The sequence below is a fragment of the Lissotriton vulgaris genome, chromosome 1_1, assembly GCF_964263255.1.
Source record: "Lissotriton vulgaris chromosome 1_1, aLisVul1.2, whole genome shotgun sequence".
Classification (NCBI taxonomy): Eukaryota; Metazoa; Chordata; class Amphibia; order Caudata; family Salamandridae; genus Lissotriton; species Lissotriton vulgaris.
In genome coordinates this window covers 1,181,969,914-1,181,992,769 of record NC_141685.1, presented here as the reverse complement: position 1 = coordinate 1,181,992,769, position 22,856 = coordinate 1,181,969,914, and the positions used below count along the sequence as shown (strand labels likewise).

General features: G+C 41.4%; 1 protein-coding gene across 2 annotated transcripts in view; it reads right to left on the bottom strand.

The window, feature by feature from the left end:
* ATF6 (activating transcription factor 6) overlaps positions 1-22,856 on the bottom strand; it is a 1,839,477-nt gene that overhangs the window by 883,535 nt on the left and 933,086 nt on the right. For both annotated transcript variants that reach the window (XR_015309808.1, XM_086964422.1), the window contains exon 8: positions 7,584-7,769. Coding sequence is in view for 1 of the 2 variants with exons in the window: in XM_086964422.1 (XP_086820548.1) it covers positions 7,584-7,769 (186 nt within the window). In the remaining variant the exon portion in view is untranslated. The remainder of the gene's footprint in view (positions 1-7,583; positions 7,770-22,856) is intronic.

Below are 22,856 nucleotides of genomic sequence, written 5' to 3'. Positions count from 1 at the left end.
GTCCTGCTTACCTAAAATGTTCCTTATCTTCTTTATGGGGCCATCTGGACCCATAAAGAAGATAAGAAACCTTTTCCTTCAGCAGGAAAACAAGCCCTCCAGTCTGAAAAGGACGAGGCTTAGATAGAAAGAAAAAGAAAGAAGAATGTCGCTAGGATCTCTTATCCAATGGCTGGCCACCGTTTGGAGGCCAGCCAATGGAGAAGAGCGGCAGGGCTTAACCTCCCTAGTGATGTTCTTTCTATCCCATTAAGTCTCGCCAGCGAGACTGCGCATGTGCGCAGTCTTTCGCAGGCCGAGACCTAAAAATATCAGCAGAGTGTTTTAGACAGGGTTTTAATGATAAGGCATAATTTCATCATTTTATTAACCTTTTTTATAACGTACTGGAAATTATAACAATGTCTATTGTACTGTAACATTTTTCTTTTCTTTAAACTTTTATGGTATGTTTTTAGATCGAAATAAAGTTTATTGTGATGATTGTGTGCCATATATAATTATATTTTTTATTAAGATATCACAACCATGCACTAAGCACATCAAAGGTAACTTCAAACCAAATCTTTTTTTTTCATTATTTGATTTTCGAGTTATTAACATAACACAAAAACCAACCGCAATAGTCTGTCTAGCGTTGCTAGTGTTGTTGCATTACAAGACAGGCATTATACATAATACCCAATGTAAATGCATTTTATATAGTCTTAATTATTTATAGCCCTCTAGATAGACTCTACCACAACATGTATACACAGAGCCCATATCCTTATATCACCTCTGGCCAGGCGTTGAAGTCTGCAAATACATGTCCAGGAAAAGGGGACCCATGTGTGTCCTTGTGTATGGTCTAAGGCCAGCACAAACCGGTTTGTATGTTTGGATTGCAGTGTTCACTGACCAGAACGTGCAATACCAGACTGATATCTACAATAGTACATCTCTGTATACGGAGCGGAGCCAACACGTAAATGGGGTCCAGATATCTTTGGGGCGAGAGCGGACTAGCATGAAATCCCAGTAGCACGTCAATTGATCTTTGCAGTATGTGACATCTGCTACCCAGGCTTTAACAGCTATGGGCGTTGTCTTCCCCCAGTGTATAGCCACCTGTCTTTTTGCCAGTAAGAGTAGGAGCGCTGTGAGTCGCCTCATATTTGGAATGTCGCGCATATATCCCAACAGCGTCACCAGGGGGAGTTTCGCCACCTCCTGACCCGTTATTTCCTCTGTGTTGTAATATCCTAACAAAGCATCCAGCTATAGGCCAGCACTCTCAGGCCAAGTGTAGGAAGTTTGCCTGCAGCACACCACATCTCCAGCAGTTTGTGTCAATCCGCAGGCCCATGCAGTGTAATTATGTTGGAGTGCGGTACAGGCGATGCACGAATTTAAAGTGTATGAGTCTGAGGCGTTAGTTTAGAGAGAGCTGCTCTGTTGACCGCAGCAGAAGGTCCATTGTGCATCCGAGATAATGATCCTGAGGTCTGTATCCCAGGCGCCGCACAAGCTAGGTGTGCTGATCGGGGATTTGCGCTGTGTGATGGTGTAGATGCAGGTGATCAGTTTACGTGCCAACGTTTCCTTAAGTATATGTTCCAGCGCTGGGAGCGGCAGCGGGGCAGTGAGGAAAGTGTTGAAGAGTGCCCAACTTGCCTCTCTCAGCTGAAAGTACAACAGCGCATCTACTGGCGCTGGTTGTGGTGACCCACATAGGCGCTGTAGTGTGAGTAATTGACCATTGGGGGACGGGTCATTACAAGTGTCCAGCCCGCTCTGGTGTGTGCGCACCCATGCGCTCTGTTCCATTAACAGGGGGATTAGTGGGTTGTTGGCAAGCGGTATGGATGGTGTGTATATCACGTCCAGTTTAGCCCTCCTACAGAGTGCACCCCAAGCCCAGGGCAGTACTTCTGTGGTGTTGATTTATTGCCTATGGCGCTTCTAGTCTTGGTAGGTATAGTGCTGTTGACAAGGGGAGGGGAGCAAACCTTTCTATTTCTATGGTGGCTGCATGTGTCTGAAATGGCTTTGGGTGCTGCCAGAAGCGTAAGTACTGAGTATGAGCCCAATATGCATATAATATGAAATCAGGAACTCCCAGGCCACCCTGAGCTAGTGGTAGCGGAAGTAGTTGCCATGATACCCTGGGTTGTTTCCCAGCCCAGACTAGTTCGGCCATGCTTGATTTGAGGCGTTTGAAGAAGTGTGCAGTTATTGGTATAGGGATATTTATAAAGAAATATAATAATTTAGGGAGGATTATCACTTTTGTGATCACAATGCGGCTGGAAAGGGACAGTGGCAGACTCTTCGATTTTTGGATTCTTTCTTCTATCCATGTCATTACTCTACCATAATTGGCTGAACAGATATCCTGTATGTCCCTGCTGATCCATATTTCCACGTAGCGTGTTGGTCAGTCTGCCCGGCTATCGGGAATTCGGATTCAAAGATAGAGGTGCCACCTGTCAACGGGAGGACCGTAGACTTGGCCCAGTTGATGTGGGTCCCTGAAATACACCATAGCGCACCAGTTCTCTGGTGATGGGCGTGAAGTTAACCGCGGGGTCTATGACATAGAGAGTGAGATCGTCTGCGTACATGGAGACAATCAAGCCTTTTGTGGTGAAACCTATACCTCTATTTGTGTGATGTTGTCTCAATCTAGCCGCAAGTGGCTCTGTGGCGATGGCAAATAGAAGCGGGGATATTGGGCATCCATGGCGGGTGCCCCGCAACATTGTAATAGGATCAGAAATGTGCCTGTTTACTCTTACTCTGGTGGTAGGGGAAGCATATAGGAGTTAAATTTGTTGTATAAAGATAGGGCTTAGTCCCAGCTGAGCTAGGAGTATGAAGAGAAATTCCCACTCTAGTGAATCAAATGCCTTAGTGGCATCTAGTAATGCAGCAATCGCAGGGACGTGTGGGGCGAGGTAGTGCATCAGCGTAAATATGGTTCTCCGGTTACGTGAGGTGGAGCAGCCCAGTACAAATCCAGATTGATCCGACCTCACAATGAGGGGAAGTAGGGGCTGTAGTCTGTTCGCCAGTAATTTAGCTGAACTTTTATTATCTATGTTTTTGAGGGAGAGCGAGCGATATGAGTCACATGAGGTGGGATCCTTCCCTGGTTTAAGCAGTGTAATAATTACTGCCTCGCACATTGAGGGAGGGAGTGATCCCCTCTGTAGTGCTTCCTGGTATACCTCCAAACAAGCGAGGGGCCAGCAGAGATGTGTATTCTTTATAAAATGCAGAGGTAAGCCCGTCTGCCATGGGTTCCTTGTCTCTGGGAAGACTCTGGATGATCTTCTGAACATCTTTCGTAGTTAACGGTTCATTCAGATATTCACAATGTGCTCTACCTAGCCACAGCAACTCTATTGAGTCAAGGTGGTCTACAATTTCCGAGTCTAAGAGGCCTGTCTAGGAGGTGTAAAGGTGAGTATAGAAATTTTTCATTGTGTCAAGTATTTCCATTTGTGAGTGGACCGGTGGCGCTTCAGGTGGATGGAGTTTAGTAGTGTATTAGGAACCCCTAGGTGGTTTTAATTATTTTGCCAACGTCTTTCCGGGTCTGTGTCCCTCTCCATACTTGCAGGCTTGTACGTATTTATGCAGGAATTTGGTTTCTCTTTCCACCTCGTCATGGAATTCTGTCAATTTTCTGTGCAATCTAGCCAGTGTTACAGGTGCTTGGGATTGGAAGTATTGGCATTCTAAATCTCGGATCTCACTCTCTATTTTCGAGAGACAGTTGTGGGTGTCTCTCAGCACTCCTGACTGCACAGCTATGCAAGCCCCGCGGATAACAACTTTAAAAGTCTCCCATGTTGTCCCCACTGAATCTACTTCGCCTGTGCTGTGTTCAAAGTAGTCAACTATTTTATTGCGGCTCTCTTCTGTGAATACCGAGTCCAAGCGTGTGGAGGGCTGTATGTATGGTTTAGGTATTTGGAACTTGAGTGCTATGGGTGCGTGATCTGATAGTGTGTGTGGGGGTAATGTGTGGCTTTGTTCGCCCATGAGTGGATATCTCTAGACGGTAGCCAGAAATCCAGTCTGGACCAGCCTTTATGTTGCTGAGATATGCAGATATTTCAGGCGGCAATGCTCGCCGGGTGGCTACCAGCTAGTGATCGTCCATTAGGGTGCGGAGTGCGGCAGCCGATTGTGGGTGATGTGAACGAGCTGTACCCACTCTGTCTACATGTTCAGATAAGATAACATTAAAGTCCCCGCCCCAGAGTATCGCAGTATTCTCCAAGGTTTGGATCCCCTGCCACACTCGGCTGACGAAGTCAGGGTTGTCTGTGTTTGGCCCATATGTGTTTGCTAGGATATTGTGCTACCCATAAAGCCCACCCTTTAGTATAATATAGCGGCCTTTTGGATCTATTGTGACTCGTTCAGTTGTCCATGGGAGACCTTTGCAAATTAGAATCGCAACCCCTCTGAGTAGTTGGACTAGGCTGAGGTTTAGCCCCATCTGCTGTACTTAAGCCTGGGCATGGATGAATCAGTCAAATGTTTCTCTTGTAAGAAACAGATGTCGACTTTATGCCTGGACAGGTAAGTGTGTACTAGTCGCACTTTCCAATAGTCGTTCAGGCCGTAGACATTCCAAATGATGCAGTTTAATGTTGCCATGCTAGCCTGCGTGGCGTTGTGTCTGGTCAAGGCTAGGGGTGGATAGCTCCACGTGTGGTCAGCTATGTGTGGTGCTGGACAAATAGAAACATGTACAGGGGCTGTGATCACCTGTACAGTGTCAATGTGTGTCTTTCAGCTTGATGAGCCCATACAACAGCAACATCCTCAGAAGGACATTTTGCGGTATAAAACAACAACTGAACCTGCCCCACCCACCTCCCACACCTAACCCCCAATAAGGTTGAGTACGTAGCCCTCCCTAATAACATTTTTGTGATTAAAGAAAAGCCCAAAGGCCTCATGGGAATTATCCCAAGGGAAAGGAGGAGTCGCCGGCATACACCCCTGCCAGTTTAAGGCAAGGTGGCCGAGCTCAGACAAATTGTAACTCGTGCCGCTGCATTGATAGTGTAAGCAAAACTTGATAACGCAACATTAAGATAAGAAGACAAAGATGCACCTGTTGTAGGTCCATACTGGGTAGGTCATAACAAACAAACAGGAAGAAACCACAGTACAGGTGTTTGATATTGTAATGAAACCTGATTGTGCCAACATCTCAGGACAGTATATTCAATCATTGTCGCTCAAGTGGCTGCCCGACGATGTGTCATCTGCATGCTTCGGGCTGGTAGTTTTTTTGCCGCCTGTTTGGCAAATTTTACCATGGCATTCCCATTCGTGAATATGAGAGGCTTGCCATCAGTTTGCACTCTTGAGTTTTGCAGGGTAACTAAGAGAGTATTTAGTTCCAGATTGTTGAAGCAGTTTCTTGGCCGGAACTAATTTTCGGTGTGCTGACTGGACCAGCTGGGTGAAGTCCGGATACAAGGCTATTGTATTGACCTGGTACTGAATTGAGTCCTGCTCGTGGGCCATCCTCACTATTGTGTCCCGGCCTCGATAGTTGAGGAGGCGTTCAAGGTTTGGGCGCGACTGGGCTTCGATCTGCAGTTGGGGGCCCAAGGAGAGATGCGCCTGCTCCACTAGGAACATGTTGGGAGGTTGTTCCCAAAAAGGTCCTTCAACATCGTTTCCACGTACTTCTCCATATTCAGAATGTTGGTCGTCTCCAGGATTCCAGTAATTTGGACGTTATTGCACCGGGATCTGGCATCCAAATCCTCATTTTTGGCATTTATAAGGTTGAGAATCTTGTCCATGTGCAGCATCTGCTCATGCGTTTCGGCTTGGCAGTCATTGAAGTTGGATACTTTGGTTTTAAGGGTATCAATTTGGGTTTTGTGCTTCTCCACTCGCTGGGCTACAAGGTCCATGTGTGCAGCCAAGGAGTACAGTTTAGAGTCAATCGCCTGCAGGCTGGCTTTAAAGTCTTATAGTAGTAGTCTTCTTGCATGGCGTTCATAACAACTTCTCCAGTCTCGTTGGATGTTACAGGGCCACCCTCCTGCTGGTGTGTCACTTGCTTGTCAAAATTCAGTTTTGGCTGTTTAATGTCTGCATTGCCCATGACTATGTTGACTGACGGGCAGGCGGTCAAGCGGACAGGCGCGCAGGGCCCACTTCAACGCCGGTCCCTCTGCATGTGGCACAGCAGGCTTGGGGCAAGGTCCGATGGTTCCTGCCCATCTTCACTGTCTTTTTGATATTTTCATGGGTCTAGTGTCCCGGTTCAACGCCTCTCAGTTCGCCCTTATGTTGTTGCCGTGAGCACACCGCAGATAGGCAACGCAACAATTCCCAGGCCACACCAACTCACAGGCAGGATGCCTGGCAGGCAGGCCCACAGGATTCAGGATCATGCAGAGCACCACACGTGATAATGGCAGGTTTGGGGGAAGGTAAGGTGGTTCCAACTCCGTCACGTATTCTTCGGATGATGCTTTAGTCCAGTATGTCCCTCGAAGGCAGTCTGTGCACTTCCCATGCTGCCGCCTCCGGTGCCTGGCGGTTCGCGTAAGTTAGGTGCCTCCTTATGGTGCCGCCGGGAGCGTCCCTCTGATTTCGCTGGATAGATCCGGGGAACCACAGTGACCTATCTGCTGTGTGGTCTATGCGGGTCTATTGTAGCCGCACCTGCATGGGGCACCACATGGCCCGCAAGAGTCCGATAGCAGAGAAAACAAGCGAAGGGGTCGGCACCGACCCAGGCACACCGCACGCTAGGTCGCCAGTAACGGCATATGTCCTCGTGTGGAGAAGGAGAGGCAACGCAGGCCTCGGGGTCCCCACCATGGGCCGTAAGCCGCACCCCACCAGCTCAGGTCACTCCGCGGGACTCACCAGCATAATGGGCCCTGCTGAGCCACTTTCTTCCCGTACCAGCTGGCGGCCGACGTCTCTCCACAGCAGGGCGTCTTCAGCCCGAGTGTGCACCCCTCGAAGGTCGCATGCACCGGCACAAGCTGTTAGCAGAGGCGCAGGGCCGACCACAGCGCCCACCACGCCAGTTCCAGGCAGCCCACGGGAGCGCACCCTCTAGGCCGCAGTGAGCCAGGATTTTCTGCTCATCCTAGGAGGGTAGTCGTCTGCATTCCCAGTCCCTGGATTTTAGGATTCGGCTCACACATCTTGTAGGCAAGCATATTGGGTGCTGTGCTGTACAGGATTCCGAGATAAAGGTAGGATAAATAACAGATATTTTGGCTCGGCTGGAAGATCCCTCTCAGTGAGTGCCCATCTTGCTGCTCCGATTGGCCATGCGCCCCTCAAACCAACTCTTTGTTAGTACTTTTAACTTTTTTTAAATACAGTGATTCTCAAACTTATTATTTCCGTGCCAAGAAACCTTTGATTGAACCGAGTGATCATATACCTCAAACGTATTAACAGTGTAAAATCATATCTGGATTTGTATATCACAATTTCTAAGATGACACATGTTATTCTTTCCGATGCACGCCCAATTTATCCATATTGTAAATAAATGTATGTCTAGATTATCAAAGCACACCTGCTCCTACCTCAGACTCCATGACCTCCAAAAGTTTCTGAAGGGATCCGTTTTCCTTCTTGAGTTTTTCATTTTCGGCAAGGGCAGCTTTCAACCTGCACTCCATGACCTCCATGTATTCCTTCTTCTTCCTGCGGGACTGGAAGGCCGACTCCCGGTTCTTGATCATTCTTTCTTGTCTTCGTATGAGGCTGGCCTGAAAAGACAAGGAAGCGAGGCAGACATTTCAAAAAATTGTGTTATGTTTAACACGTTGTGTCATTTTCCACTTTATAAAGCATCATTTACTTCTAATGACTATATTGACAGCATTCAGGAACCATGAGCTAAAATGTGTCACACAAAGAAAGTTGCTTCTATAAAAACAAATACATGTTCTATCATATATTCACTAACGGTATTAAGTCCATGCAATCTTTTCATTGTCTGTGCAATGAATTATCAAGCACACATTATTTAGCCAAATGAATGATAATGTGATTTGCATGTTTAAAATGCTGTCTAGATAAGTTAACAAGTTTCATTTTGGATTGTAATAGTTGATTGGAAATTTCAAGCTGAAATAGGTCCCAAAGACTTATTTTGATCTATTGTGTAAAAGCAGCATACCTCTTACTAATATTAAACCCATCAAGGCTTTCATAGTCATGACTATCTGGCACCGGGGATGGGCAATATGTTCCATCAAAATGTGAGAATTCCTTTATGGAGATCTAACCCTGCTTACTTCAATCCTAGATCCCTACTGTTGGACTCTTCTCAATCGGACTTTCGTCCCTCCCATAGTACAGAAACCACCCTTGTAGAGGTTGTTGACTCACTTAGTCTTTCCTTGGACGTAGGCACTCCAGCCATGCCGGTGCTTCCCCACCTGTCAGAGGCATCTGAAACTTTGTCACATCCCATCCTGGTTCAATGACTTCATGAGATGGGAATTCGTGGCACTGCACTGGATTGGCTAACAGACTTCCTTAAGGACAGGACTTACGCTTGGTCCTTTTCAATCTAATACTCTGTCCCTGGACAGGGGAGTTCCAAAGGGCTCGGCCCTAAGCCCTACACTTTTCAAAATGTCATATCTCCCCTTGCTCAGCTGGTCAAGCCCTTTGAATTTGAAATATTCTCATATGCAGAAGACAAACAAGTCAAATAACTTTATTCAGAATCTTTTTATTGATCCATAAAAGTACATCAATTAAAAAGTCATATATTAAAACCATGATCAAATACATTACAGTTCAAAAACTCATTCAATATGCTGTTAAAACTCCATTAGTAAAAATCATCTTACTTTTCTCAAAATTAAAGTTATTATCCACCTAGAGTCATCTTTCAGTCATCTTTATAAACTAAATTATCCAAAGGTACAAGGGATTTCCTTCTATTTATAGCCCAGATTATGTATCCTGCAACAGCTCGACATGCTAATTCATTATCAAGGGTGCATATAAAAATCATGGCATCCTTATAGAAGAGTTTCTTTTCCATAAAAGGCAGTGAACATGGCGGCCGGATAAGACGCCCGGTCGCGAACTCCGTTCGACCGAGGTATGAAATTCTTTAAGAAAGGACTCCCGCACTAGTGAACCTCAATATACTTCAATCGGAATGATAACAGACGAACTTTGAAAGAAAAACAGTGTGTAAGGGGATAACGTACCGCTGTTGCTGCAGCATATGCAAAAGAAGCTGACCTTAAGCTGCCGCTCCCAGTGCGGTTTTGGAGCGGGAGGGAGACTAACCGAGGAGTGGCTTTCCAGTCAGATAAAGACGTACTTGACCTGGGGAGGTGTGTGGGCAGAAGCCGCGGAGAGACTGCTTTGCAGACAGAAAGCAACAGCCCGGGTAGCTTTCAGAGGCCCCTCTGGTAAAGTTTGGACCTACCCTCCCCTGAAGAGCCAGGACTGGAGAAGGTGGAAATCCAAAGTGATCTTTCCTCTACGTGCATGAAAACTGTAAGAGGGAGAGGGAGGGGAAAAACTGGGGCAGTGTTAACTGTTAAAGCTCCAACAAGAACTCAAGGGGAGAACTCCTGCAGTGTACAGAAACAAACTCAGCTTCTCTGAAAGTTCAAAAAAGCCCTCCCAAAAAAGAGACCCCTGTCATAATATTAAAGCAAGGATTTTCTTATGCTCTAAGAAACAGACCTTTTGCAGCTGAAATCGTGGAGAAGGCAAGTCAGAGTATACCAGGGGAAGTTCGAGAAACGACACCTGCAATAATAACAATAACAAATAGTAGGAAGGGGGAAAGATCTAAAGTTCAAAAGAGAAGGGTTAGCAGCATGGTTATATCTACTAAAGCTGCTAAAGCTGCAGAATCTGATCAAGCCAGACAAGGGGTAAAAATAAAAGTGACCCCATCTCTACGCTCCTTCTTTAAGTAGATGGAAAAGCTTCCCCACAGTTTTATAACCTCGGAGGAAGAAAGTAGTACCGGGGGGTGAAAAACATGCAATCTCTAGAATCAACAGCTGTTGGAGGAGCAATATTGATGCACATCGGTTTCATGTACTAGCGGCGGAAAACCTTGAGAATGGGGGAGTAGGACCTCAAGAGGTCCTCCAAGGTGGCTTAGGTACGGATGCCCAGAGTAAATCCTCAAATGGTCAGGGGAAAAATTCAGACATGCAAAACAGCGCAGATACACTAATTGCAGAAAGGAGAACTAATTTTGCAAGATCGGAAAACAAACAAGAAAAAATTCAGGCCACATGTGAGGCACTTGAGTCAAAGGTTAACTCTTTAAGGGACCGAGTGTCGGTAATGGAAAACATGATGGAACAAACTCGAGAAGAAGTAAAAATTTGCCAAGAGGAAATTTATAAGATGAGAATAGACGAAAAAGATCTTAGAAAAAATAATCGAAATACTGGAAAACAATTCAAGGCAAAATAATTTGCGAATATTTAATATCCCGGAAGGCTGGGAAGGGCAAAATATAAGGGGATTTTGTGGTGAAACTACTGACTGACTTTATTCCTGGACTAGATGAAAAAACCATTGAGGAAGATATTCAAAGGGTACATACAGACCCCTTAGGTTAAGCAGAGTGAGGAAAAATGCTCTGAAAATTCTTGTGAATTTCAAAACTCATACATTGAAAGAACAAATTCTGAGTGATGCTCTAAAGGCTGGTAATATTACAAAAGGAGATTACAGCTTCAAATTCAGATCTGATCTATCACGAGCTACACAGGACAGACAGTGGGAGCTGGGAAACTACATGGAGAAACTCAGGTCATTGGGTGCAACAGTCCAAATGAAGTTCCTAGCTGTACTTAGGATCACGTGGAAAAATCAGACACACAATATCAGGGAACCGAAAGAATTGGAAAAATGAATAGAACAAATTAAAGTGCAAAACAGGGAGTCTTCTACAGTGTAAGTAAGACCTCGTGACAATGGTGCTCGAAATAGGACAATAGTTAGTCCAATGACAGTAGAGAGGGTTCTCAAGGGGAGTGAGGGGGGGGTTAGGGGGGTGTATGCTTATTTTTAAGGGCACAGTTTTCTAGTTTTCTATTTTTTTGGGTGGGGAGTATTAGGGAAAACATATAAAAAATGTGTCCGATACGCAAAATTTAAAAGTAGTCAAGATCTCAGTAAGATGGGCGGGCTTTGGAAGGTGGATGAGGATGAGAGAGTAAGACTAGATGAATGAACCTTTGGGCAGAAATAAAATAAAGATCATATCTTGGAATGTAACTGGGCTTAGAGTGAGGAGAAGTCGTCAGAAATGTTTTGAATACTTTAAATTAGTAAAAAGCCATATTATAGTTTTACAGGAAACACATCTTTTAAAATTGGATCGAAATTATAAAACATAAGAAATGTGTGGAGAGGTATGTATGTACAAATCAAACCTGTTGCATTAGGGGAGGAGCTACAACGGCAAACAAGATGGCTGCTTAGGTTCCCGGGTCCGCCGATCTCCGTATTTCGCCGCAAGATCCTGTACGATATCCTGACCTCACGCCCAGCCCCTGCTTGTATGAAGCGTTCCTCACTCCGATGGCGAAATCCCGACGTTTTTATCTGCTGATTTAACAAACTTACACCGTGTTGAAGATTGTGGCCTGTTCCGACGGTGAAGCCGGGGGCTCGAGTATCCGCAAGGCTGGGCTGCAGTTCAACAACATCGGCTGGGGACCTTGGCAGGGTCCGGTCAATCGTATTGGAATCTTCACCTATGCCCGAATTTGGTGGCGATTGTCTTCCTATCCCAGCATTGAAAAAAAGGTGACCTGCTTGCTGACTGAAGGTGGGGTTCCCCGTCCCGCGGACCTGGCATAGATTTCTGTGGGGTCTCTGCGGGTCGGGACCCCGGCCAGCGGTGTTCCGCCGAGTCACCGCGGCTGTGGATAACGGCGAGTCACCGTTTACGCTTGCCCTCTTGTGATCCTGTTTGCCCCACCTGGAAATGCCAGTTTCACCCGGGGAGCTGATCGAGACTGGTACCGAACTTGATAAAATGGATCAAACGACATCAGGGCTGACGTTAAGATCGATACTGTTGGAACTTTGGGCATTTAACTCGCAAATGGATGAGTCCTTAACTAACATGGATGCATGCCTAATTGGGATTCTGCTCGAGGCCCCGGACCGTGCCCTACGGTTGAATCAGCATTCTACAGCCGTTCATGCAGCAGCCATTTTGCCTTTGTGTGAGGAACCCGTGAGGGAACAAGTAGAGAAGCGAATATTAGAACCAATGGATGGCGCTCTGGAAGATTGTGTCCCCGAGGCCGTGAGTGTGTCATGGTACCTTACATCGTCATTGACTTTGGAAGTATTGTGTGGCGTTCCCCCCCGGAGACCTGTGCCATAGACTCTCCCCTCATCGTGTGGTGGACTCTTCATCCTTTGGAGATTCTACGATCCCGGGACGAGAAACATCGCAACGGCCCAGCGCGGGGAAGGACACTTTTAGTGCTTGAACTTTTAGTAGAGTTATCAGCTACAAGTGGTAATGGCTTAACTTTCGATGGCTTCCGTCTCATTTATGACTTGTATGTGTGCTCAAGGGGCTCGCTGGGGAGGGTCCGTGTGCTGGTTCGGAAGGGTCAGGGTTAAGTTCATTACATCGGGATGATTTGGAACTACTGTTATTGGCGCCTAAATCGCAACTGTTTGAATAATAAGGCTGGGCGGTGTATCACGGTACCCCCTGTGGTCCTTTGTAAGAGTAGCTCGACATCCGTCCTTCGCTACAGGGGTATCTGTGTTGGGCAGGGGGACTAGGGGTCGGGAACATCGTATGACCATGCCCTCCTCCACTCTTTTTCTTCTTTCCCTTCTTTTAGGGTTTAGGTTAGTGGGCGACAGGCACGCTGCTAGTGAGGTTAGGCTATAGCCATCGGCAGGGGTACAGGGTGGGGGGTTGGAGGTTTTTTTTTTATTTTGCCTTTCTTATTTTCTATGGCCTTTCTTTTCTCCCTTCCCTTTATTCCTTTGGATCAGTATGGTTAGTGCTCTATTTTTCCTTATCGAGATCTGGTATTTAGTGCTTTGGATTTACGTCCGGTCGCACCTTGGGTGGGCAGGCCCCGAGTACAGGCGTCTACGGAAATGTATATTGTACTGCTGTGATCTCTGAATCATAAGCCTTAACGCCGTAGTCCCATGTATGGTTCTTTTATCTACATATCCTGATTTCCTGGCCTGTCCCCCGTGTCCTATTGTTCATATTGTATGGCACCTGATCCGTTTATTTAAATAATATAAAATGAAACCTTTATTATCTCCTGTAATGTATCAATGCGTATTAGTACAAGATCCATTCTTAATCGCTGCCGTACCTCAGGGTTGTCGGCTGAGGAGCTGTGTTAAATACTGATAAATCAGGTTTCACTTTTGTTTAGCGGCCGGCCCCCGTGGTTGTAGGCCCATACTTGTACCTTATGAATGCTGCAATAAAGTTTTTAAAAAAAAAAAAACCTGTTGCATCAGGGAGTGGTCATAATCTTTAAAAAGAGTAAAAAATAATAATATTAGATGTTGACGTGAAGGGAAGGTGGTAGTCGTAAAAATTACATTAGAAAGCAACCAAAATGCAATCGCTGGCCATTATTGATCAAATACAGACGATCCAGTGCTGCTCCAATCATTATAAACTCAACTAATTAACATACCTGCTCCAATTATCTTGGGAGGAGATTTTAATTTGTTATTAGATCCTAAAAGTGACAGGTATCCCCCAGGAAAAGCTTAAAATCTTCCTAAAATGAGGGGAATTGGCTGAGCAGATTCAGGGAAGATTTGGGCCTGGTAGATGTTTGGAAGAATAATGGTGATCAAAATAACAAATTCACAAGTATGGTCATGCATCAAGAATCGATTTTTTATTAATAGATAAAATGTTAAGTAACAGAAAAAGTTGAACATGTACCAGCCTATTTATATGACCACTCTCTAGTCTACACAAAGATAAATCAAGACTCTTCCCAGGGTGAACTAAGATGGACTGTAGACCGTACTCCTCTTTTAGAGGAACAGGTTATCGACAAATTGAAGTTTGTAACGGAAGATTATTTTCAGAACAACTCTATCAAAGGAACATCTACACAGATAGTTTGGTATACCTAAAAAGCAGTGATTAGGGGCACTCTTATTGGTCTGGCAGTTGAAAGAAACAAGGAGATTAGACATAATATTAATCAATTAGAGTCAGACATCCTAGATCAACATAGAAAGTTGGAAGTGGCGACCCCTGAGGCAGAACAAAAGAGAATAAGGGAAAGAATTGTTAAGAAGATGTGATTTGTCAAACTTTTTCGAAGACAGGGTAAGGAAAAGGTGGGAAGTCAGTAGTCTGTCAAACTACGAGTATGGAGAAGGTAGCGGAAAGCTTCCTGCTTGGAAAATACGGACTAACACTAATAGGAATAAAATCATGGCAATTCAAGAAGAACCCCTGGGTAGCCAGGGTGTAGATAGACAAAGGATAGAGAAAGCCTTCACAGACTTTTTTCAATCCCTATATGAAGAAGACTTGGCGGTCTCCAGTAATTTAGTGGATTCGTATCTTAAAGAATCGGTGATCCCAAAGCTAGAGGCTGTTACGTGATAGATTAAATACAGAAATTACTGTTGAGGAAGTGTTGGGAGCACTAAAAAGGATGAAAAGAGCGAAGGCGGCTGGCCCAGATTCTCTTCCAAATGAGCTCTACGTGGTTCTAAAAGATACACTGGCTCCTAGATTGGTGGATCTTTTCAATCATATTCTTAGTTCAGGTTTAGCGCTCCCAAAATCCTGGCATGATGCCACTATTAGTTTAATATTAAAACCGGGTAAAAACCCGTTGAAGTGTGAGTCTTACTGACCCATTTCTCTTTTAAATAACGATTACAAAATGTATACTCAGATTTTGGCAACGACTAGGGAATATAACAGGTAAATTAATACAAATGATCAAAAAGGCTTTATTAAGGAGAGGCAAATGCACAATCTCACTCACCAACTAATTGGAGCCATTGATATAGCCACCCAAGAGAATATCCCACTTACGATTCTTACTTTTGATGCCGCTAAGGCTTTTGATCGAGTCAATTGGGTATTTTTGTACAGAGCAATATCGCATTTTGGTCTAGGTGTGAAATTTATAAAAGAGATAATGAATATATTTGCAGCCCGAATGGAGGAGGAGGATGGACATGTATATGGCGGCATAAAGGGTCACATACAAAGCGAGATGGTGCCCCCGGAAATTCCATAAGATACGGGGGAAATGGGGAATATATCATGGATTGGATGGTGGCCAGGGAGCTGACCAGCTTCTCACGGGTTTTGAACATAACTGGGCCCCGGACTGGGGGGACACCGGGCCTGCGTCTCCCACCCTCGGGACGACAGGGGGGATGGGGAGGAGAATACCGGAATTGAAACGCACAAAGCGACAGTATGCCTCCCTGGTTCATGGAATGGGGTAGATGATATGTCTACGGGGCGGGTGGTATGTGGGTGTTTTGACACAATTGTGACTAATTGTGACATGCTAGCTGTTTTATGTTGGTTGAAAATGCAAATAAAAATATTTAATATATATATATATATATATATATATATATATATATATATATATATATATATATATATATTCACTGAAAAAACCATAGGTTTCACACCAGTTATAGTTAGGAATTAGCATTTAAAAAACCTATTAAATTCACTGAAAAAACCATAGGTTTCACACCAGTTATAGTTAGCTGGAAATTTTACTGATATAAAACCATTGAAATTCCCACGTTATAGTTAGTCGGACTCACTATAACTTGCGCGTGCAATGCACTGCTGATGACATCACATATTACATCACTCATGACATGGTCAGTGACATCACTCATGACATCACTGATGACACCATCCAGTGAATATGTGTCTTTCTGAAAAATAAATATTAGTGAGTTATGTTTAAATATTTAAATACATATATTAGTGTTTCACTTTGTGTATAAGTGGCTACATGTGTTGATAAGTAGCTACATGCGTATGTATATGGGTTATTTGATATTTTTAGTAGTATCAGTATGAGTGTCTATATGGTTTGGTGGAGGTATTACTTAGCACATAGATGCATGAGTGACTGACTCTTTGTTTGTATGTGTTTTGAAGACAGCATATGTACAGGACTGTATGGGTGGATGAGTGTCTATATGTGTTTGTTAGTGAGTGAATGACTGTCTCACTAGTGTCTTTATCAGTAACTACATATGTTTTAATCTAGTATATATGAATATTGATGTATATAAGTGAGTATATGTGAGAGTAAGAGATTGTAAGATTTCCTGTTTAAATAAGTATGTGTTTCTATAAGTGATTGTTTAAGAGAATAAATTTGTGTAATTTTCAGTAGAAGTAAGGTGGAAGTGTGTGTATAACTCTATATTCAAATAAATGGTTGTTCAATAGTTTATTTGCACGTGTGAATATGTGTGTGAGTAACTTTTGGATGAATGTCGGTGTGTAACAGGATGTATAGGTGTATCTCTTCATATGATGAGTGAGTATATGTATGAGTGACTATATAGAACTGTTGGTGAATGAGTGGATGTGTATATAGATAGTGGAATTACTGAATTGCTTGTTGTAACTGATATAGGTATCTCCATTTTTTAAAAAATTTCAGTTTCTATTTTTGAATATGTGTCTCAAGGGTTACATTATAGTGAAAGGAGGTCTGTCACTATGTCACAAGGATGGTGTCATGAGTGATGTCACTGACCATGTCATGAGTGATGTAATATGTGATGTCATCAGCAGTGCATTGCACGCGCAAGTTATAGTGAGTCCGACTAACTATAACGTGGGAATTTCAATGGTTTTATATCAGTAAAATTTCCAGCTAACTATAACTGGTGTGAAACCTATGGTTTTTTCAGTGAATTTAATAGGTTTTTTAAATGCTAATTCCTAACTATAACTGGTGTGAAACCTATGGTTTTTTCAGTGAATTTCATAGGTTTTTTAAATGCTAATTCCTAACTATAACTGGTGTGAAACCTATGGTTTTTTCAGTGAATTTCATAGGTTTTTTAAATGCTAATTCCTAACTATAACTGGTGTGAAACCTATGGTTTTTTCAGTGAATTTCATAGGTTTTTTAAATGCTAATTCCTAACTTTTTATTCATACTCATACCTATGTGTTTTTTAGTGAATTGCTAAAGTATGTTTTTGTAAAAATGAACACTATAATGTATATTGAGATAATATTTTTAATTTAAAATATTTTTTTTTATATTTCGCTTTCGGTGCGCGTACCGGTGCGCGTACCGTCAGCGCACTAACAAAAAAAAAGAAAAAAAAAATGAAGGAGGGACTGTGTAATAGATAGTAAGACAGATAAAAAGTGTAAAAGGAAGTAACTGAGAAAAGAAAAATGAATAAGGGAGCAAAAGAAAGAAGAAATAGGAAGAAGACTAAAGCAGAGGTTAAGGGAGATTGTAAATGGATGTTGAAAGTAAAAAGAAGGACAGTTAAGTATGGGAATGTCAGGTAGTGACGGAATCAGAGGAAAAGAATAGCAGTGATTGAGGGAAAGTAAATATCAGTGAATATAAGTAAAGAGGGGTGAAAGAGGGTACATGTAAGTGAATAAGGGTAACACATGGGGAGTAATAGAGACAAACAAGAGAGAGAGTAAAAGAAGGACTGTCACAAAGGGACTAAATGAACCAGTAAAAAAAGTAAGTGAAGGAGTGTGCATAGGCAGAAGTACTGAAAGAAATTGAATGTGGTCGGAAGTAAACATGGAACAAAAGAATAAGTGAGGGAAGCAAAGTAAGGAAATAGGGGTGCGGTAGGGTGACAGAAAAATAGTGAAAATAAAACAAAAGGTGATAACAAAAAAGATTTTGTAAACACACTTACCATATAATCAATGCAAACTTGTATCTATGAAAGATAAAAGAAAAAACACGTTATAATTTCTTAAAAATATATAATAAAATAGAAGCAACAGTTCATGAGGTTTAAAAATCTACAAAAGTTTACTAAGAAATGATGCAATAGTGAAGGATACAAAAACAGAAAGAAAGTAATGTAGAAAGAGAAAAAAAAAGGAAAAAGAAATAGAAAGAGAACAAATTCCTAAAGGTAAATAAGATACTAAAAGAATGTAAGATATCAAATCAAAATCAGTAAAGATAAGAAAATAAAAGAAAAATGAGTGAAAAGGAGAGAAGTCTGATTGAGAAACTATAAATAAAAAAGAGGAATAGAAGATGATTGAGAGTGAGTGAAGTAAAGTAACAGAGTGAAGGGATGAAAGGAATGAAGTTAGTATAGAACGATGGATAAAACAGGAGTGAGAGAGTAAGTACACAGAAAGACAAAAGGAAGAACTAAGTGAACTACAGTACAATGGATGCGAAAGAAAAAAAAAGGAGAAAAAGAAAGAGAGGGTTAGGAAACTAAAGCAGTGGTACTGTGAGAATATGAAAAAGATAAAAAGTGGTGGAAGGAACAGAGGAAATGCAGACAGTTCCTATTAGATTAAGAAGTTGTGAATGAAGTGCACTAAAGAAACAGCGATGAAAAAAGAGTGTAAATTAGTAAAGAGAGGTAAATAAGGGTGAAAAAGAAAATGAGTATAAGACAATGTGAACACAATATAAATTACACAATGCAAACTACACAATAACTTCTACAATATGTTACATTATTTATTTTTGCTGTTCTCAGAATATATTGAATTTCACTTAAATTAGTGAGATCAAAGTCTTCATCATATAACAGCGGGAAAAAAAAAACACAATCTAAAAGATTGTGTTTAAAAAAACCCATTCAAACATACATCTCATATAAGTACACTAATCTTTGATTCACTTACTTTTCCGTGAGACCAAATTGCAGATAGTGAAGGTCCTTTTGGTGGAAAAAAGTCTGCTGTGCTCTATAACTTCCATTTCATCGACTTCCTATGAAAAAAGATCTAACAACATCATATGTTACACTTTCCTCACGGCCAATTTGTGTCAGATATATCAGTATTTTTTACTTTGAGATCCACTTAAAGTATCTACATGAGATTGCAGATAGTGAAGGTCCTTTTGGTGAAAAAAAGTCTGCTGTGCTCTATAACTTCGATTTCATCAACTTCCTATGAAAAAAGATCTAACAACATCATATCTTACATTTTCCTCACGGCCAATTTGTGTCAGATATATCAGTATTTTTTACTTTGAGATCCACTTAAAGTATCTACATGAGATAAATAATTTCAAATATTAGATTAACTAACTAACTAACTAACTTTTATTAACTATTCCCGTCTTCAAAGGCCAATTCCCTTTACTAAAACTTTGGTTTTAAAAACACTAGATAAGAATTTGTAGAGTCATAAGGCAAACGTTGTTTATAAGTTAAATGAGAATCATTGCAGTAACTCCATCCATTTTCAGATTTTAAGTAGCATGTATAATGTCCTGAGGTGGTCGAAGATCCATCATGATAAATAATAGCTTCAGTTGTAAAGGTCCTTCCAGAAATTGATAACTGAGAAGCCACAAAATTTTTGATAGAAGTTGTCAATTTAGTTCCATCAGGTCTACATCGTTGGAAAACTAAAATAATATACTGCCCATACCTTTGTATGAATAATGTGGACAGCATTGTACAGTTACATTGGGTACACACCATATTATGATCTGCTGCTTTAACTAGATTTTTAAAAGACACTGATTTACAGTCTGGTAAAGTCAAATATATAAATCTTTCAGTGTCTATTGTAGTAGTACTTGATAAACTACAATTGTGGCAGTCATGCTGCCATTGATAAGAAAGACTGAAAAGATTATCTACATCTACACCTTCATCTTCCAAAACACCAAACATATACATTAAAAATTCCTGACAATCCTGCTGAATGTTCTGTGAAAATTTATCTTGACCAGAACACAAATCTAAAATATTTCGAATTTCTGTTACACTTTCTATTTGTGCTGTAACACTGCTACATTTCTGAAACACAGAATTCAATAAACCACACAATCTTTGATCCCGATTTTCAACAATCTGTTCTTGTAAACTTTTAAGAAAAAAAACAACATTAACCACTACATTAGCATAGCAGTTGACACCAGAACTGTTTTCAAACTGAAATCCAACAACATTTTCTCCACAATTCTTTTTCTTCCTGTTTTCAATTACAGTTTTCTCTACTTTTTGTCTTTTTGCAACTACCTCACTACAATTATCCTCATTTCTTCTTTTTCGGCCTACCACACGTTTTTCAAACAGAGGATATTGAGGCAAATGTGGAGCATACTCTCTTCTTAACCTATTGTATTCTTTAACACAATCTAGATCGGCAGAAATCTTTGTCTCATCACACGCAATCAAGTACAATCCTGATAAAGTTCTGACTCGAGATAATGCCACATATGCCATACCCTCTTTAAACACAGATCTTCCAATGTTCACCAATGCACTATCTACACTTAAACCTTGAGATTTATGAATTGTCACTGCATACGCCAAACAAACAGGAAACTGTTTTCGGCGAACATATAAGTCTTTTACAAGTAAAAATCTAGCAGAACAACGACTTATTTGTTGTACTTGTTCAATGCCATCAAATTTTATTTTTAAAAATTCAATTCCATCTCTATTTCTGTAATTCACAAAATCAACAACATAACCCATTGCTCCATTTACCAGACCGCTTTCAACATTTAAATTCCTTCTCAAAATGATACGACAATTTAAACACACATTCAGAGTCTTTTCAAAACCAGCTGTTTTTGAAATACTTTTCTCCAATGAATGCAATTTAGTTTTCAAATTTTCTGACAAAACAATTGTTGCACCCATATGCTCTATTTTATCTATTGCTTCCAGTTTCACAATCTCTTCATTTTCTAAGTCTAACATTTTTTGGTTGAAGATGGAACATTCTTGCAGAGTTGGCATCAAACATATCCCAGATTTCTTCTCAGTCATTTTTTTAAAAATATTCTCTGGAAGAATGTTTTCATTTGGATACAAATTTGAAATTAATCGACTATGCAAAGCTTTTTTCCCTTTCTCAGTCATTTTTCCAATTCTTACATCTTGTAGAATATTTTTATAATCTTCATCCTTGGCCTGTCGCATATTTTGAAGCAGTTCAGCATATTTAAAATTTAGCCATATATTAACATTTCCAATGCTTCCAAGGGACTTCCTGGTATCTTCATGCGTGAGCATTTTAAACACTGGTTGTCCTTTTACTGGAGTCAACTGCAATAGATCTCCAAAAACAATAATGTGTTTTCCTCCAAATAACACATCATAGTCTGTTTTAAGAATTTCTTGCATTCTCAAATGCACAAAAGCAAGCATTAGATTTGAGACCATGCTTACTTCATCTATGATAAGAAGTTTCATTTTCTTCAAGACTCTTGAAACTTCAGAACACGCATCTCCAGATAGCTTGTTGTAATGCAATTTATTATCATGTTCAACTGGCAGCATCAATAAACGATGTAGAGTAATCCCTTTAATGTTATGTGCTGCCAGACCAGTTGGAGCAGTTACAACACAAGACAGTGGTGAATCAGTCCTTTTCTGCAGATAACTTGCAACAGCTTTAATTAGAAAACTTTTTCCTGTCCCCGCTTCTCCACTTACATACAGTCGGACAGGGTCAAATAATATACATGAGCACTCTTTTTTCTCATGTCTGAATCCATGTTCAATCTGCTCTGTGACTTCATCATATATCTTTTTCTGCTCAATGTTTAGTTGCGTTACCAAATCTTCTAAGTTAACTCCATCCTCTTGAGCTTGTTCCATAGCTCTTTCCACCTCATCCATGGCAGTGGCAGCTTCATTTTGGATAATTGGTCCTCCTAGTGGATCCTGGCTCAATGAAGTAGAACTCTGACTATCTTGAGAACTGTTTCTAGCTATCTCTTCAGCAATTGTGGTTTCTTGCTCCATTTCTTCATTCAACATTTGCAGATAATTTAGAAAAATAGGACATTCTATGGTATCCTTAGTTGCATTAAAAGAGTCTTCATAACAGAGAAAATCTCCAAGTAGTTCCTCTTCTGTACGCCATGGCTTAAAGAGTTGCAAAAGAGCTAAATAGTAAAATTCTCTTTTGTCTGGAACTTCACAACTCAATTTTCGATGATTAATCAAATGGCCTTTTTTCTGCTTCACTAGACATCCTTCATAGCCAATGAGTGCATATTTTCCATTATTGATATCTTCTGTGATGTTCCTCTTATAACTGTAGTTTTGAAGAACTTCATACAAACATGTGTTCTCAAGGTGAGTACTTCTATTTGGATAGTATGTATCCAACATATTTGTCTTCAAAATATCTGTACTGTTTGGTTCTTTTTCCGCCAAATATTCAATTTCTTGTACAGATTTCAAAACTCGGTTTCGTGTTGCAGCAAGACCAAGACTCACCCAAATGATTGTTCTTGATTTGGCATAGAGACTTGCTGATGATAACCGATCAGAACATTCATATGCTCCAATTTCTCGATGCGACAACATCTTCAGACTGAAACTGTATAATTTCTTGCTTAGACTCTTTTCATGTGAAATGTCCTCCCACATTTCCTTCAGTTCTGTCTTTTCTTTTTTGGTGATGTAAGATGTCACATATCGAGCCACAGCAATAGAGTTGTCAGCAACGAACTGAATATCCATGTTAGCATTCCACATGGACAAAATCACTGGGTTGTAATCGTTGATGTACTTAGATTCTTCATTTCTTTTCAAATTATATGTGTTTTTGGGAGATTTTCTCGTCACAGTATGTCGTAGAGATGACATCAAATTAT